Raw genomic sequence first — 19,485 nt, forward strand, 5'->3', positions numbered from 1 at the left:
CCGCTCCGACATCAATCAACATGTCTTGTTGTTTTCATTGATTCTTCAATTATTTCACTGACATCACATGAGAGAGATTAAAGTAGACGGCACGCGTCAAAATGATTGATTGATGACCTTACGTCATTTTGACCTTTGCGTGTCCGAATATGTGCCCCCTCCCCGTCCCCCCTGTTCCCGTGGTCACGTGTTATTTTGTGTTATTTCAGATCTCTATGTCATCCTTTGAAGTATTCCAGTTGATGGATGTCTAGGGGGTTGGTTGAACTGTGGTTGTTGTGTTTGAACTTTTGGACCTGGTATGACCCCCCAGATGTATCGCCCATATGTGTATCTGATGAATCCGGAATGTCCTGGGCATATGCCTTATAAATGTCCAGAACAAGCAATTTTTAAAATAAAGACTTGAATATTAAACATCTAAAATATGTCTACAAGGGCAATTATCGGTGTGCTTTGCAGCTCATGTCAAGAATCCAACGACAAAAGCCTGGAGGATGTTTTGCGTGAGGCTCCCGAATGTTTTAAGGGCTTTTTGTGTACAAGCGACGGGCATATGTCTTACATCTTTAGCCCGGAGGAATCTACGGTTAAGATATTCACAGACAGCGTGTCCCAACCCTTTTATCGGGCAGAACCCGAGAGTTTTTCTCCAGCGCTAAGGATGAGAGAATGGCTTAAAATAAGACTAGCGCTGTGTCAAATGGAGCGCGCCCTAAGTGTTTCAAGGCTGCCCGGATATGCGTTGGAAGAACAGGTCTGTGGCCGAAGTGATATAATGGCCATAAGAATCGCGTCAATGGCGTATACCCCGGACTCCAGAGTGACAATTTTAGCATGTGAACAATTTGATAGTGCAAATGCTTCGAAAACGGTCAGATCATATGTATCTTCCAAAGCATGCAAGGATGTAAATTTTTTCCAAATAATGTTCAGTTTTAAATGGCGCGATTACCATATTTTCAGAACACTGATGAATAAGCTGGACAGTCTTTTCGAAAATCGGGAACAATTACGGCGATGGCCTCGGTTATCGTTGAGACATTCCCAAGACCCACAAGGCAGAAGGCGGATCTATCCCTGGAGTGAAAACGGCCAGAGCTTCGATGGAGCGGGCAAAAGACTTTGCGACGGGGAGTTGGAAACGGATAACGGTCAGGGCTAAACGGACCCTATATTTGTAAGAAATAGTAAAACATGTTGAATTATAAAGTGTGTTAAAATGTATGTGTTAAATATTTTGGAATTCAATAAAAGGAGTTTTAAAAAACTGTATCTCACCCGTAACTATGTGAAACGGTATTTCACATCTTCAGCCAACTCGGTCGCGAAGAAAAAGACATTGAAAATCAGGGTGCATGCATGAGTGTGCGTGTGAAGGAGCAGCAGGAGTGTGTGTGTGTGCGTTTCAAAAAACAAAGGGTTTGTTTGTGTGGGTTCAACATGGGGTCCCATCTGTAGAGAATCGTTTGAAATCCCAAAGTTTGAACTATCCAGCATATGGCCTGTCAAGGTATCGGCCGACCGCCCGGGGTTAAACCAGGATATCTAATCAACGCCCCCCCAGGACCCCCCAAACAAAACGCATGACAGAACGGTTCTTTGAATTCACAGCCTTTTGGTCTAAAGCAAACATACAGTTGGTTGCATACAGGCTATCTCTCGAAACTCATTCCGTACTTTAACAAGTTAGGGACAGAACGTCTATTTTTAACAAGTTTAGCACGGCTTTAGAGCAAACCCAAAGGCCCGAATATTTAACTGCCAGGACAGATAGCATAGGCTGTAAAGCCCTCCTAATGGATATTTCTGGAGGTGAGTAAATGAGAAATATAGTTTAAGATTTGTTTGAATATTATTGTAATAACAAACCCCGAGTTATTTGGGTATTTCAGACCAAAGGCCAATATGTGTTAAAAAGTGTATATATATCGTATTACGGTTAATATTGTCTAACGGTGGCTAGAGTCCCAAACCTTTACGCAGCTTTTACACGGTTTACCTGATCTGGAACAACATGAGGGGGATACACACTCTCAAAAATCAGGCAGTCAGTCGCCATCAGACTTTTTTCGTTGTAAGTCCTTACAATTAAACACATACCCAAGAATATTTATATATAAAAAATAGTGTGTACTATTTTAAAAACGATTTTATGTATTTACAGTCGACATACCGCCAAGAATGATAAAGGATTCGTTATGGACAGCGGACACGAGTGACATGGATGCAATTCTACCGTTCTGTACGCGCGTTTTTTCAAACTCATCGGGAACGTCCACCCCCTCACGACATATTCCAGACCCCAACAGGCAACGCACAACTGTGGCCCAAGTACATTGCTCCGATTCAACCCCACCCGAAAAGTACGGCTGGGCCGGGAACTTGAGGCTTCGCGAGCAGGCGCTCCAAGGACATGGTATGAGACCATTATATGTTTATGTTATGTGTTATACGTCTTTTTATTAGTTATACCTCTTTTGATAGAATATGTTAAAACAAGGACAAATAATGTTTTTTCAGACTGCCCGGAGACAGACCCTGCAGAATCGGGAACGCTAGCTGAAAAAAGCCCAGAGCCCTCGGTATCCGCAATTCGTCAGAACAAGCGCCAAAAAAGCCTAGGTATTTTAACGATGTATTGTTAATATATATATATTATTAGACCTGAAATGTATTTGACATTTTATGTATCTAACATATTTTATATTTAATAACGTAATTTTGTATGTATTATTTTCATTCAGACTCAGCCCCGGCGAAAAACGGCACAGACGGACACATACACCTAGAGCTGGGGGATTCCGGCGCCCCGAACATTCCCGATGAAACAACCGATAGACCTGTTTTTAATGACATTTCAGATGTTGACGACCAGCTTTTCTGTGATGCGGCCAACCTTATCGACCCCGTCAATTCTACGGCATCAGTACCTGCAGTAGAACAAGAAAGGTTTTTCACATTATTTTCCAGGGCTTTGAAATCAAGGAATGTTTTGCTATACAAACGAGTGGGTGATTTAATTGAGAGACAGTACAGAGACGATATGTTATTCTGGCATAGAACAATTCCCCGCATGTTAAACAGCAAACCCATTAAAAAACGCAAATACAGACGCTAAAATCATACATGTAACCACCAATCATTCCCGAAAGACCCAAAAACGCACATCCTTAATTATCCAAATGGCCGAACTACAGAAACAAGGTGCGACAGTTGAAAGCCTCTTAGCGCAGATCCCGCCAGAACTCTTAGAAGTTATTACACGTATGAACGAGTCTGGGGTGTGCGATGAAAGCATATTATCCCAGATTCCAGCCGAACTCCTAGAAATGATTAATCGCATGAACGAGTCAGGGGGGCCCGATGAAAACCTGTTATCACAGATTCCCGAAGCCCTCATAACCTTAATTAATCGTCTGAACGAGAGTCAGACATTTTCGGCCCCGGCAACCCCAACAGAGATAGACCAACCAATATCGCCCAGGTCCGTAGAGTCTGAAACGCCACCAGATGTTTTTGGGGAATTGGAAAATTGTCTAATACATCTGGCGGGAGATGGTCTTGATAGACGTGTCCGGGTTGTGTACCGGAATAAATTCAACAATACAGAGATTCGACAGTTTTTCAATTTCCTATGGGTGAATCAGAATCTTGACTATGCGCTGTTTTACATGATGATAACGGACACTCTGAACGATCTGTTAGAGACGGCTAGAGATTATGGCGAACCACGGGATGTTCTACAGTTGGAACTTTGTGGAGATAGCCTGCATAACACAGTATCTCTTATTTTACCCAATGGCGAAGCAGATCTTGAACAATTTACCGCGCTGCTAGAACGACTTGTTCAGTCAAATTTTGCCATCATAGCCGATCGAACCCTCGAGCTTGTAGTTCAAATAATACGTCAACCCCAGGGGGGTGGTGGGCAGAGAAGGAAGCTTGATAGCCTAATGCAATCGGAAATCCTAAGCAATAAAAGGGCCTACCTCATAAACGTTCACAATCCCGATAATAAGCTATGTTTTGCAATAGGCCTAGCGCATTTACTTAACCCAGGATGTACTGATCTGACGGCATTGCAAAAGGCTAGAGAGATCCAAACGGGGGTGGGTCTCGGTATACACGAGGGGGTTGCTTTTTCCGACATATTCAAATTTGAAAACCTTCTGAATATCAAGATTGTGGTTTTGTACCACAGTAGAGCTAATGCATCTCTCTTGAAGTTCCAAAACACCCCCCAACCGCACCCGCAGATTCTGTATTTTTATGTGCAAAACGAACATTACTACGCCATTACCAACATCACGGCGTTCCTCGGGACCCCCTATGTGTGTCCATCATGCCATACCGGCTACACCCGAAAGGGGGGGCACTCGTGCCGTTATAACTGTTCTGTATGTCAAGATGCAGAGTGCCCAATGCAACCCTTAAACTTGACACCCTGTGCTGATTGCCACCGCACATGTCGTTCGACCTACTGTTACGCTAAACACAAAATTGAAACATGGCACCCTAAGGCCTGTAAATCTGTAAGCATTTGTGCCATTAACAAGAAATGCCCAAAATGTCATTGCAATTACAACCTTAAAATAGATAGCCCTAAACCACATGTGTGTGGAATCATTCATTGTCCAATCTGTAAAGGGCCTTTGAAAAGCAGAGACGCTGAAGTGGTTCAAGAAGTGCCACACGAGTGTTATATTCAACCCTTGGCTGAAGATGAACATTCAGAGAAATATGTGTTCTATGATTTTGAGACAAATCAGCAATCGGGGGATCATTTGCCTATTTTTGTATCTACCATGACATTCAAGGGGGAAAAGTGGTCTGCAGAAGGATCCAATTGTGCACTACTCTTTCTAAAACATTTTAGAAAGCCACAGTACAGAAACTTCACGTTTATAGCCCACAATGCTAGAGCCTACGATTCTTACCTGCTTCTGAATCCCTTGATACAGCAAGGCGTGGCACCCTGGGTCATAGCTCAAGGTAGTAAAATCTTGTGTTTTGTAGACCCCGCCTTCAACCAGAGATACATTGACAGTCTAAGCTTCTTACCCATGCGATTGGCTCAAATGCCAGAGGCCTTGGGTTTTGAAAACTCTGTGAAAGGTTGGTTCCCCCACTTCTTCACATCTGATGAGAATCTACATTATGTCGGAGCATATCCCAGCCCTGAAATGTACGGGTGTGATCAAATGTCTCCCAAAGAGCGTGAGAGATTCATGACGTGGTACGAGACAGTAAGACATGGCACCTTTGATTTCCATAAAGAGATGGAATCATACTGTGACAATGATGTGGTTATACTTCGTGAAGGATGCCTCAGATTCAGAGAAGAGGTAATCAAAGATGCAGGTATTGACCCCTGGAGTTGTACAACTATTGCATCGGCATGCATGAAAACCTATCGTACACACTATTTGCCGCCCGCTTCAATAGCCATTCCCTCGCCTGACAACTACCGACGCCAATTCAAGTCATACTCTAGTGGGTCCATTCAATGGTTAGAGTATATGGCCCAGGATAAAGACATTTTTATTCAACATGCTTTGAATCTAGGGGAGAAGGCATTTGGCTCTTACCATGTAGATGGCTACACACAGATTGACGGGGTTGAGACCGCGTATGAGTACAACGGTTGTTTCTTCCATGGTTGCAAATCTTGCTTTGTGCCCCAGACCCTGTGTGTCCTAACCCAAAAGACTTTTGGGGAAATGTACCAAGAGTTTCAAGACAAAGTTGATTCTTTACAGGCTACTTACGGTCTAAAAGTGGTTGTTTTGTGGGAGCACGAATGGACAGCCCTCAAAAAGTCTGATCCTAATGTTCAAGCCTTCCTTTCCAGCTTTGAAACCCCCGAGCCCCTGGAACCGCGCCAGGCCTTGTATGGCGGCCGTACCAATGCTTTGACATTGCGGTATGTAGCGCAACCCGACGAGACAATAGGCTATGTAGATTTTACATCCCTTTATCCTCATGTAATGAGTTCCTCATGCTATCCTATAGGGCATCCAGAAATTATTCATCGGGATTTTGACTTACCCCAAAACTATTTTGGTCTGATCAAAGCAACAGTCTACCCTCCTAGGGGTTTGTTTATACCTGTGTTGCCTTACAGGGGCCCTCAAGGAAAACTTTTCTTTCCCCTTTGTCGCACATGCAGTGAAAACATACAGCAAACCCCATGTGATCACTCAGATCAAGAAAGAGCCCTGACAGGGGTGTGGGTCACAGTTGAATTCTCTAAGGCTTTAGAGATGGGGTATCGTGTGGCCAAAATCTTTGAAGTATGGAACTTTACCAAGAAATCAGACACTCTTTTTAAAGAGTACATCAAAACCTTCTTGAGATGTAAGCAAATGGCTTCAGGCTATCCTGCATCGGTCACAGATCAAGAGAGTAAAGACAGGTACATTCAAGACTATCACGACAGAGAAGGCATCCTTCTTGACCCTGACAGAATAGAGGTCAACAAAACCAAACGAAATGTGTCGAAATTGTACTTAAACTCGCTTTGGGGCAAATTAGCGCAGAGGTGTAATATGCTAACAACGTCGATTATTAAAGACCCGGAAGAATTTTTGGAATTTGTTTTTTCGGACCAATACGAAATTTCACATTTTTCATTCTTGAGTCAAGACATTGCCTTGGTGCAATGGCGACGTAACAAGAAGTGGGTTCTACCTCCGGGTAATGTAAATGTGTTTCTTGCAGCATTTACCACGGCCTATGGCCGACTTGAACTGTACAAGCTCATGGAGCAGCTTCAGAGGCGGGTTCTTTACCACGACACAGACTCTGTGGTCTATGTAAGCAAACCGGGGGATTGGATCCCCCCACTCAGCAACTATCTGGGTGGCTTAACGAGTGAACTCGCAGAGGGTGACCATATCACCGAATGGTCCTCCTGTGGTCCTAAAAGCTATGCTTTTAGAACTAAGGACAATCACGTGGTTTTGAAAGCCAAAGGCGTGACTCAAAACTATGAAAATGCCCCGCGTGTAAACTTGGAATCAATCACACGCTTGGTCGAGGGGTTCCTAAATGACAGGAATAGTGACTTGGAGATTTTGAGCTCCTACAAAAAGATTGTTAGAGATAAAAAGGGCTTCCATCTGAGGAATGCACCACTCACTAAAAGATTCAGGGTTGTCTATGACAAGAGACGGCTTTTGCCTGACGGGACCACATTGCCCTATGGCTACTGACTTATGCTACATGCAGCAGTGTGTCAGGCGTGACTCAAAACTATGAAAATGCCCCGCGTGTAAAACTTTGAATCAGTCACACGCTTGGTCGAGGGGTGCCTAAATGACAGGAATAGTGACTTGGAGATTTTGAGCTCCTACAAAAAGATTGTTAGGTCTAAAAAAGGGCTTCCATCGGAGGAAGGCCCCCACTTACTAAAAGCTTCAGGGTTGTCTATGACGAGAGACTGCTTTTTTGCCTGACTGGACCACATTGTCCCTTTGGCTACAGACTTATGCTACAAGCTACAGGGTGTCTTAAAGCTTAAGATATAATGACTGCTGTAGAAGGTTTTGACCCCCGGTTGCAACTACCATTTTCGGCCTTAATCGCAGGGCCTTCGAATAGTGGTAAAACTTGTTTTGTAAAAAGTATTTTAGAGAATTCTGAACATGTGTTATCTCAAAAGCCTGATAATGTTGTGTGGTGTTATTCTTGTTATCAACCTCTGTATGATGAATTGTTGAAGACAATAAAAATCAAGTTTGTTGAAGGAATACCTGATTCCCTGTCTGATGATGAACTTTTACCTCCTCATAAAAACAATCTGCTGGTTTTGGACGATATGCTATTTGCAGGTAGCGAACATCCTGAAATTGCCCGAGCATTTACCCAATATACTCATCATAGAAACCTGTCTGTGCTTTACTTGGTGCAGAATGTGTTTCACCAAGGTAAAAATAGCCGCACCATCAGTTTGAACGCCAATTACATGGTTTTGTTCAAAAATCCTAGAGACAAACTACAAATTAACACTCTAGCTCAGCAGATGTACCCGGGAAGGAAATCCTACTTTATGGAGAGCTACGAGGACGCTACCAAAGCGCCATTTTCTTATTTAATCGTGGATTTAAAAGCAAATACTCCAGAACACCTTAGGCTACGAACAGGTCTGTTTCCGTGGGAGTGGCCGGCTGCGTACATACCTAAAAAGTAACCGCTATGTCTCTGCGTTTAAAAAGAAACTTGCCCCTCTTGAGAAGCCTAGTTGGGGCTACATCTAATGAACGGAAGGCCATCTTGGGTCACTGTTCTTCAGATCTAATATTATCCCTATGTGAGATTGCTTTGAATCTTCTCAAAGGACGCATTCCACTCACCCTGACACAATTGAAAAAATTAAAGAGACAAAAGACCGCGATCAAGCTCTTTGCCAATAAAAGGGTCAGTCTTCAAAAGAAACGACATAGCATACAACAGTCTGGGGGTTTTCTTCTACCTTTACTAAGTATAGCCGTGCCCTTCATCACCAGCCTTATTGCAGCCCGACGTGGGGGTTGAACACATAGGGTGATGGCCAATAAAATGTATCTGGTGCCACAACAAGAGTTGGATAGACTTAAAAAACAAGTGCAGGGTCCCGAAAATATCAGACAAACAGCGGAAAATGATTTGGATACGGCCATGAAGGATATTTTGAATCAAAAAGGCTTGAACCCCTATGATAAGGTCCAAAAATACACAAACCTCTTGCAAAGGTATTTGTCCTTGGTGAAACAAGGGGAGAGAGAGACAGGCCAATTAACTATTTCCCTACAGGACCCTTTAAAAGATGACGAGCCTAGCGAGAGCCACGCCCCTGTAATGCCGGTACCTGTGAGCTTACCGTCTGAAGCTCAAACGCCTGTTGAAGATAAAGTTATGCATGACATGTTAGCCCATGTTCCGGCACGTAACAGGAAAAATGTTAGCTACATTATGAACAAGCTAAAAGACTCAAAGGGGGCAGCTACTTGGAACGACAAAGGAGAGTTTATCCTTCAGGGCTCGCTTGTCAAAGGTTCCCATATGCTGGACTTGCTTAAAAGTACCACATCTGCCCACAAGGTTGCTGATGACAGAAGACCTCCAGGATGGCTTCAGTTTCTTAAGGCCCTGGCCATCCTCAACATACCCCTCTCGGGTGTACCCAACTATAAGACTCGTCAACAGATTCACTCTTTAAAACACACACCTTCAACGAAATACAGCACCCCTAAAGACGCCCCAAAACCCTCGCATCCTTATGAAATGAATGACGATAACCCATTTACCCCCCTGAACGCCTCCGGACCTTTCCCTAATCCCGATCTCTCTGGGTGGTTAGACTTTTGAATGACTTTTGAATGACTATGATTAAATTCAATAAATTTTATTTGAAAAAATAAGCAATTTAACATTTGTGGCATTCTTGAAACATTTGGCGTGAGCATACGCCTTGATTACACGTTCTTAAATGATACACATTTGAACACTTTTGATATTTTCTAACAAAACAAGCTACAACTTTATCATTACTTCTTAAATCATCCTTATAAAGAGACATAACATCTTCAAAAGAAACTCCCCGGGCTCTTTGGCATAGATAGAATACACAGTGGTGACCGCATGTTGTGGAAAGGTTATCTTGCACCTGTTTGGTGTTGTAGTATATCTTTGAGCCGTTTTTGGTCAAAAATTCTTTAATAGATTTAGGGAAATGTGAAAAACCCGGGGGAAAGCCATAGGAATCAAAAAAAGTTGAGATTTTTCTTCCTCCTTCCGCTTCTAATGTCACAGCTAGCCAATGTTCACCCGGCATGTGTTTAGGATGGGTATTGACAATAAACATGGCAGGCCGCACCATCCATTTCTCCATAGGTAATTCATCACAAGCCAACACGCCGCAAAATTGTTTTCCAATCAGTCGGCTCATGAGCCCTTCCAACTCTTGGGTATTCATGTCTTTGCTCAACGATCCTTAATAATAATCTACTAAAACCTGTCTTCGGCTATTCACCTCCAAGATTGAATCAGAGCAGGCATAAACAATCATGCTAACGGTACAGGCTAAAGGTGTACGGAAACGCATCTCCAGCCTGAGGTTACCTTGGGACACCACCGAAAGATTTCCTGAGGTGTCATCATCAGGGGATAAATTGAAAGCATACATTGTGTAACCCTCTGCAAAATCATTTCTGTCAATAGGTAAAGAGAGATCTTTTAGATGCCTCCCGGTAGCCAGGAATAGATTGTAAAATTCTCGCACAGATATGTTGTTATTAAATTGCGGTTGGAAAGCCTTAGCAGGGACCTGACGTCCGTCCTGACACAGAGCTACATACTCTGCATTGAAGTGTTGAAAATTAAATGGGTTTTTATTTAAGCTGCCCGTATTGGAGGCGTGATCAACCAAACCTATAACCACATATCGCGGTAAAGGCCCTAGAAATAGGTTTTCTTGACTGCAGATTCTGCTGCCCACAGGTATGCTAAAGGTTTTCATGGTAATTCTTTGGAGAGGGTAAAGGGCATTTCCTTTCATCAAAGCCTGTGAGTGACCCAGACGAACGGCCGGAGATACAGACACTTTTTTAATAAAAAGCGTGGCCCCCAACACTTTTAAGCTAAAGTCCCCGTCCGTTGCAGACATTAGGCAAAACTCATCCTTGGCCCTGGTTAATTTTAGTCTTAAATCAACCGCATTTAAGAGTAAACGTTCTTGAAAGAAAATGTCAGAGTGTATAGGGCCTAGCAGATGAAACTCTCGAGATTCTGCACAGTAGCGAGCCCGTGCCTCCAGTCCTTTATTTGCACCGGTGGATGGGTCTGACGATTCCATAGAGGCTCCTGCAGTATCCTTGCTAAACAGCCCTGCGCTGAATTGGGTCTTGAGCGTGTCTTCCGAGTAGTTGAGTAAACATTCCATGATGGCCCGGTATGGGTATGTGGCACTGCTTTGACTGATTAGACGTTCCCCCAAAGTCACATCCACTTGGGAGAAGATGGTGGCCACGGGGTAATTAATGAGACTCACTTTGGCATCGTTTGCAATATCAGTACCGTCTCTTTTGGTCACTTTTAGACGCAAATGCACCAAGGTGTTGTTGAGGTCCAGATAGTTGTCACCGTGGCCTGGTATAAAAAACTCTATGGGCCCGTTGTCTGTAATGGCAGAGAGTGGGGCTATCTCCACATAACTGGACCTCTCTACTGAATGTTGGGTTAAGGGGGCCGTGAAAAGATCGAGCTCTGTCTTTATAGCTTCAGAGGACATGCGGTGTAAAAGAGCCATGTTGCTTGTTCTTTTAGAAAATACTTCCGAGTATTCTTTTTACCGTTTTTGGTCCAGACCTCCTCACTTTACCCCGTCTTTGACTAACTGAGTTTCTTTCAACCGTTAACCTCCGTTTTTTAGGCGCAGGCCTGCGCCTTATACCCGGAGGCCTCTTTTTCGTTCTTCGAGACAACATCATCAACCCTGAGCCTTCTTGACTCTCGACATCTGGTGACGCCCTTCGGGTCATAGCATTGGCTACAACCTCACTTACTATATTTTTTGCTGCTGATTTTAAATGAGGTTTGGCTATGCTGAGGCCTCTCTTCATAAACGGTAAAACCATCCTAAAGAGGTTACGAAATATACCTCCTATCCCCGAACCATACATGGTGGGGGAACCATAATAGCCGGGTAACCCATTACCCACCTGATCAACATAGTATGAGACATACCGGTTAGGGTCGAGATGTCGGTGTTCCATATTTTTAATTTAAATGTCTTATATAAAATATATAATACTTATATATGTAGAGAGGTTTTGGTGGGTCTAAAGTGGATTTTTACAATCGTTTTACCATAAGTAAATTCAATGTTTTCGTTCTGATCCGTTTTAAGCTCAACAAGAATGTTTTCAATATATTTCTTGCTTACAGGTACGTAGTGTGGCTTGTCGTAGGTGACAGTGACTATGTCCCCATCCTTTCCGTCTATATGAACCGTTCTCAGGAGTGGCACACAGCTGTCTCCGACCCTTTGATAGGATATGATGTCGGTATACACAAATATGTTGTAAAATCCTGCATGTATATCCGCGGGGAATGGGAATAATTTATCGGTCACATACGTCCATTTATCGGGACCCATCCCCAAAATGTATGCTAAATTACCGCCGGTCTTTATCCCCCCGGAAGCATCTCCTGAGATTTGTACACGTTTATGTATAGGGTTGTACAACAGGAATATTTCCATCCTGTTCTGCGATAGGCGTTCATTCAACTCGGAGACGAGCCTGTCTACGGTTCTATAGAACCCTTTTTTAACCTTAATATGTTTTGCAGGTTCCGATAACTTTTTGAAATAAAAATCCCGGTCCTTATCCTTGATATTATACCAACTATGGGGGTATGTAATCTCGCTGAGACCTACTTCCCAGGCCTCGGATAACTCTATAGGCTTTGGAAAATTGGTTGTATAATTCGAACTCTGATTATTACGATATATATGTGCGGACGCATTACTGGGGAGAGTCAGGTAGAAGCCGCTGTGTTCCATTATGCACTCCGGTGTACACACGAATGAGGCTGTATTTTATCATGCCTGGGGGTTTAAATTAACCCCGAGGCCTCCACCACATCCTGCTCTAATACCCAGCTGTTGAATTTTTGGGGCCAGTTTTTCCAGCGGACCAACACCCATTTTTGACCCTTTTCTCTCTTTTGAGCTAGAATCTCCTCCACGTGGAACACTTTGTCTTTACCCACCTGTACCTTCTGTAATTCCTTCTCATAAAAAGATCCCTCTATAATTTCCCCGTCATAATCTTTTAATGTGTAGACCGGGGGTATGCGCGGCAGACATTCTGTAATCGTGAAAAGCTCGGCACTGTATCCTTGCATGTATCTTTTATCGAAAACACCCCTCAACTTGGATATGCGAACCAAGTCCCCCACAGCGAATTTAAAATTAATTTTTCTCTTACGGCGAAGGGGGAGCAAACCATACAGATTTTTAAAGACTTGAAAAGAGTTTTCCGAAGAGACCTCTGAGGGTTTCATCCTTATACTCTTATGATAACTATTGTTATACCCCATTACTAAATCTTGAACTATATCGATATATCTATGCGTGTTGTGCGCTGTAAAATAGCGCCACATGCGCTCCTTCAGAGTTCTGTTAAAGCGTTCAACAACGGAAGCTTTCAAATCTGAGCCAGTAGCAAAATGTACTATATTGTGCTTTTTCATGAGTTTCTGAAAAGTCTTATTAAAAAATTCTTTTCCGCCATCAGTCTGCACTTTCTTCGGGGCGCCTCCTTCCTTCAAGATAGATTCAAAGGCCCTGGTCACTTCTGCACCACCCTTATTTTTTAAGACCCTGACAAAAGCTATTTTAGAGAAAATATCTATAACCGTTAGCATGTAGCGATTTCCCTCATTTTTATCTGCAAGGGCCTGCATGTCACATAGATCAGCCTGAAATTGGGACATTGGTTGGGTAGAAAAAACTCTATTTCTGGGAAAATGTTTTCTTACGGGTTTATGCAGAGTGTGTGCATCCTGCTCTGATAGCCACTCGTTTACTTTAGCATCGCTTAACCGGCTACCTGTTTCTTCGGCTATAGCTCTCTGTAAACGTTCCTTACCCCCATAAGCCCCCGGGTTAGCGGGATTATAGTAAATGTTTTTCAACATCTGCTCTGCCATCCTTCTTGCCTCTCTGAGGTACAATAACGTTAATGAGCCACTTTCAAATAACGACAACAGTTCAATTTCATTTTGGGGGTTTTTATTTTCATGAAAACATGTCTTACGCATACAGACAATTCAGAATTCGTTGCAGGATACATGTCCCCGCTTTCTCAATGACCGCATCATGCAAAACCCGGTATATTTGGTTGAGATTAACAGGTTTGTTTCGCTGAATTTTTACAACACACACATCCGCTATAAAAGTATATAAACAACAAATATGATACATGTTACAATTAAATGGCTTTTCAAACAGATAAAGTAAAATCTTAGACACGGTTATTTCTAGTTCTTCAGAATCACCACCAAGCCGGGTTACCATTTGTGTCCATTGTAGATACTCGCCCGCATGTCGTACCTGATTCATGATTTGTTCCATTTTCAACACCCTCTCTACATTAGTCCCGGAATTGTGGGTTGTGTAGAACGATACATTGTTCACTTTATTTTCAATAATTTGATGCATAACAATTGTAAGTTCTCTCAAAAGAAAAAATGTGTTTAATCTATCTAACCTCGTATACACATAGTTACCCATTGCTCTACATCTAAATAACAAAAATGTCACTCGGTCTCTTGGGGTTTATTGAGCCAGAAAGTCATCACGTCAGCCACCACAGCCTCCCTGTATTTGTTATCGTCCACCAGGGTGTGTCGGATTTCTTTGAGTTTCTCGTGGATGTGAATCGCCTCCTTCAGTTCGTGTAGGAATGCCTCGGTTACCCCGTAAACTCTGGGGATAGACGGCACAAGGCCCATAGCCTCCAGGGCTCTGACCAGCGATGGTATTAACCGGCAGGACCAAAGTCTTTTCACCAGCGCCTCAAAATTGTTGAAGAAGTAGTATCTTGGGGGGTCGTATAGGCAGGGATGCCGGCGCTGGCTGGGGTGATTAATCTCACAACCGATGCATTTTTCTCGTATATATTCTCCAATCACCACGTCTAAAAGCGTGGCTACAGAGGCCTTGATGGTGTCCACAAAAATAGTACTGACCACCCCATCAAACACGTCCTCAGGCTGTGTACATGTAGGGGGTGTCGAGGGTCTTGCCAGGGGGGAGTAGAATGTAGGGCTGCGCGGTATACAGTCCTTAGTGTCGGCCTCCCATGACGTTTCGGAGTTCTGGTATGCGTTAGGAATATCCATGGTTAATGCGTAGGTTAAGAACTGTAGGTTTTAAAGGACCCTCCTTTTATTGTTGAACCAGCCCCTGGGGGTATCTGGGCGTGGTTAACTACGCAGTTTACCTAGTTTTCTTCGGGGACTGCCCATTCTGACGATGTACCTTCTTGGGGCTGCTTTGCGTCGTAATCCTCCGGATTCGTATAGATTATGCACTTCTTTAGCCGAACAATGCTCTGCCGCTGTTGGCTCTGTACAAACAGAGCGTCCAACACATCCAACATTTTCAATTCCAATAAAGGCCAACTTTTAAAGGGAATAAGCATTCGAAGCCTAAAATCACCGACCAAACCGCCATCCCTGATGTTTTGTTTGCGGATTTCCTCGGTGCTGATATAGAACTCCACGCAGCCACAGGGAAGGCCATTCTTTCTCTGTATTTTCACCCGGTGAAATACTCTTCCAGAGGGGTCCGGGGTACCTTCCCAACGGGTCTCGTAGCCTGTGAACACGCTGTAACCCTTGGTGAGACGGCTCAGTTCGGGACACAAAACCTGGCGAAAAACAGTCCAGTCTTCAACCCCATAGGCCACTCCTAATGTCTGGGCGGTATATTCTTCTCCTTCGGCTACCGTATAGAGCTTCACGCTACAGGCCAAGTAATCAAACAGATACCCCCATTGCTGGCCGTTAGACATCGGCACTTCATCTTTCAGCGCAGTTGCGGGCGGTATCTGGGTTCTATACACATTTAGAAACCGCTTTTTTGGAGCATCGTATATTGCAGCTGTATACTTTGCCCTTTCTCTATGTTTCAGACGCGGTCCTGCTTCAGTTGCTACAGTCATCACAGCTTTGCCACTGATCACAAAATCCATGTTTAAAAAAAAATGCGTTTACGGTTCGGGGTTCACAAACCTTGTTCTGGACATTTATAAGGCATATGCCCAGGACATTCCGGATTCATCAGATACACATATGGGCGATACATCTGGGGGGTCATACCAGGTCCAAAAGTTCAAACACAACAACCACAGTTCAACCAACCCCCTAGACATCCATCAACTGGAATACTTCAAAGGATGACATAGAGATCTGAAATAACACAAAATAACACGTGACCACGGGAACAGGGGGGACGGGGAGGGGGCACATATTCGGACACGCAAAGGTCAAAATGACGTAAGGTCATCAATCAATCATTTTGACGCGTGCCGTCTACTTTAATCTCTCTCACATGCTAGATTATATATGTGCCTTTCTGTCACTTAAACCAGATGAAAGCAGTTAACTATGCTGCCTGGTTTTGAATGTCCTTTCAGAGCATTCCATATCACTTCTAACTCGAGTAGTTCTAGGTTTGTCCAGAACCTACCACTGTGGAGATTGAGGTCTGCTATCACCAGAGTAGTCGACTCCCAAAGATACTGGTAACTAACCCAAGATAGTTAATCTGCATAATTTACAATGGGAGCAAATAAGCACAGTGGGCAGAACAAGCAAGGAGGTGGGCAGAGCCAAGCACGAGCTCGCAAGATCTAATTGGCGTGTTTAGCATGTATTTGCATAGTTCCATTAGGGAATGGCTACTCTGTGAGGTGCGCGTGTGCAATAACTCTATTCGCCCTTGCACTCCTTCTAAACAATGCCATTTTTTTGCAACTTTGGCAAAGGGCCAATTTTACAACATTTTGTGCACTCTGTTTGTGACACATTCTATTTTATTCTATCTATTAACTATCTGGTTTTCCCCTTTTATCTGTGCTAGTACTTTCATAAATTATTGTGACAGATTTGATTTAAAAACAAAAATGATGGTTTAAGGCTCCAGTACTAGGTTTAAGGCAGATCTCCAGCTCCAGGTGGGCTTAATTAGGCAGAGACTATATTATGTTCACTTCACTATTTCACTCACAGCCCTTTGTGGTTGAACATCTGCAGGGGGAACATTTCTGTTACAGTTCTGAGTAAAACATGTGACTTGGAGAGGGATTTGTTGAACACACCCACTACACCCCCAGTCGGTTAGGATCAATAGTTACGATCAGCTACAGGGAGAAAAGTCCTAGCTAAGGTCCTAGCTAAGGTAACTGGTAGAATGAATGGTTGACTGGCTGTAAAATAATTTACATTGTTGAAATTCAAATTGAATTCAATCTTTAAGTTATGGTATTGGAATTGAATTGGAATTGTAAAAACATTTAATCCGTGTAATTTAATTTAATTGGAATTCAATAGTTTTACATTTCTCAGTTAATGGAATCAATGCAGTCAGTACAGAAATTGACTGCAGGATTAGTTTTAAATCATTTCAATTTATACTTCTATATTTCCAGTATATAGTCTGTCTGAACAGTGACATTATCAACCTGAAAGCCTGATGGAATTGAATTGGAATTTGAATTTTTGGGGGATGATATTGAATTTGGAATGTAATTATTAGAATTGACCTAACTTTGGAATTGAGAGGGATTTAAATATCTCTGAATTCAAAGATTGACCTGGAATTGGAATATAACTATAATTGAATTTGTGGAATTAACCCCAACCCTGCTGTTGACTAGGTTGCTTGTTAAATTAAGTTAAATGGAGCTGTAATAATGCCCAAAAGAATGACTGACTGCCTGTTTAATGACACCCTGCGTCTCTGGGGAAGCCACCCTCTGCCCGTCAGTCAGTCAGTCAGTCCATCTATTGAACATCTAACTGACATAATTATGCAAACACTCTAACCTTGATCGTATGTACAGTTGTGGCCATCATATTCATTCCACAAAGTTTGCTGCTTCAGTGTCTTTAGATATTTTTGTCAGATGTTACTATGGAATACTGAAGTACTGAAGCATAATTACAAGCATTTCATAATTGTCAAAGACTTTTATTGACAATTACATGAAGATGATGCAAAGAGTCAATATTTGCAGTGTTGACCCTTCTTTTTCAAGACCTCTGCAATCCGCCCTGGCATGCTGTCAATTAACTTCTGGGCCACATCCTGACTGATGGCAGCCCATTCTTGCATAATCAATACTTGGAGTTTGTCAGAATTTGTGGGTTTTTGTTTGTCCACCCGCCTCTTGAGGATTAACCACTAGGTCTCAATGGGATTAAGGTCTGGGGAGTTTCCTGGCCATGGACCCATTATATCGATGTTTTGTTCCCCGAGCCACTTAGTTATCACTTTTTCCTTATGGCAAGGTGCTCCATCATGCTGGAAAAGGCATTATTTGTCACCAAACTGTTCCTGGGTGGTTGGGAGAAGTTGCTCCCGGAGGATGTGTGGTACCTTTCTTTATTCATGGCTGTGTTCTTAGGCAAAATTGTGAGTGAGCCCACTCCCTTGGCTGAGAAGCAACCCCACAGATGAATGGTCTCAAGATGTTTTACTGTTGGCTTGACACAGGACTGATGGTAGCACTCACCTTGTCTTCTCCGGACAAGCTTTTTTCCGGCTGCCCCAAACCATTGGAAAGGGGATTCATCAGAGAAATGACTTTACCCCAGTCCTCAGCAGTCCAATCCCTGTACCTTTTGCAGAATATCAGTCTGTCCCAGATGTGGCTTCTTTGCTGCTGCTATGCCAGATTAAGTGATATGACATGCTATTCTATAAAATAATTTCTCCGTAATTAATATTACCTGATTGAGCTAATCATGTAAATGTAATTAACTAGAGAGTCGGGCACCACAAAATAATATTTATAGAGCTGTTATCTTCCGAATAAACTCTTAAAGATCTAGTAATATTTTACATCAATAGCAGTCAATATTAATCGTCATCTTAATTCAGTCTCATCTGAAAGTTGTACATTCTTGGTTATCTGCACGAACCCTGGCTCACAAGTTGAATCAGCAATACAAAATTGGGTTTAATTATTTATTTACTAAATACCTAACTAATCACACAGAATTATACATACACATAATTAGATCATAACTTGATTACAAATTACGTCATAAAGGAAAACGTCCCTGGCGGGAGGAACAGATATGACAGCTTGTTACACAAAAGAAAAGTGTCTGGGTTTGAGTGAAAGAGCGGGAAGACTGAGGAACAAAGGGAAGAAGCTTTGCTATCGTCAATACAGTATCTTATGCATTCTAAATTACCGCCCATTTGGAAAAGGAAAATGCAACAAATATTTACTCTGAGCTGCGCTTCGGTAGGTTGGTGGTAGATGGAAGGCCGTGTTGCCCACCAAGTCCTTTGAAGAATGTCTCTGGTGGTCAATTGGGTACGTTGTAGTAACGTCGTTGAGTGATAGACGGGATACTCTATCTGTTCCTTCCTAACTCTCGTTTTCATCTGATGTTGCTAACTCAATGGCTAGGAGGTATCACTTCTGTAGTGAATAAGTTCAAAGTTCATACCATTCGCAACCAAAGCTCACGCTGATGTTGGCTTCGTTCTGTAGTTATTATCTGAACCATTCTGACATAGGACCGTCGTCCTCACGTCCTCGGAACAGGAGGTTATATTGTCGTCAAGGGCTTATATAGGAAGGGAGAGGAGGGCGTGTTTGAAAAGTGTTATACAGATTACCAGGATATAGTTAATTTCTCCCCACCTTCTGATGTTCCCAGATGTTAACCAAGGGTTTTGCAAATGTTACCTCA

General features: G+C 42.9%; 3 protein-coding genes across 4 annotated transcripts in view; 1 reads left to right on the forward strand and 2 right to left on the reverse strand.

Annotated features, from left to right (window-relative positions):
* Window positions 1-19,485, forward strand: part of cadm1b (cell adhesion molecule 1b) — a 178,117-nt gene that overhangs the window by 24,485 nt on the left and 134,147 nt on the right. The gene's annotated exons all lie outside the window — the stretch shown is intronic.
* On the reverse strand, window positions 8,009-11,506 carry LOC149971282 (uncharacterized protein F54H12.2-like). Its single transcript, XM_090223682.1, has one exon. It carries the CDS (start codon window positions 11,288-11,290, stop codon window positions 9,977-9,979), a length of 1,314 nt encoding a protein of 437 aa, XP_090079808.1. The 5' UTR covers window positions 11,291-11,506; the 3' UTR covers window positions 8,009-9,976.
* Window positions 13,764-16,101, reverse strand: LOC149971283 (uncharacterized). Its single transcript, XM_090223691.1, has one exon. The coding sequence runs from the start codon at window positions 14,890-14,892 to the stop codon at window positions 14,308-14,310; it is 585 nt and encodes a 194-aa protein (XP_090079817.1). The 5' UTR covers window positions 14,893-16,101; the 3' UTR covers window positions 13,764-14,307.

The sequence above is a fragment of the Oncorhynchus mykiss genome, chromosome 27, assembly GCF_057628025.1.
Source record: "Oncorhynchus mykiss isolate SJ-2025 chromosome 27, ASM5762802v1, whole genome shotgun sequence".
NCBI classification, from domain to species: Eukaryota; Metazoa; Chordata; class Actinopteri; order Salmoniformes; family Salmonidae; genus Oncorhynchus; species Oncorhynchus mykiss.

Coding starts and splice junctions, on each gene's coding strand:
- LOC149971282 (XM_090223682.1), bottom strand. CDS start 11,290: ATGGCTCTTTTACACCGCATGTCCTCTGAAGCTATAAAGACAGAGCTC.
- LOC149971283 (XM_090223691.1), bottom strand. CDS start 14,892: ATGGATATTCCTAACGCATACCAGAACTCCGAAACGTCATGGGAGGCC.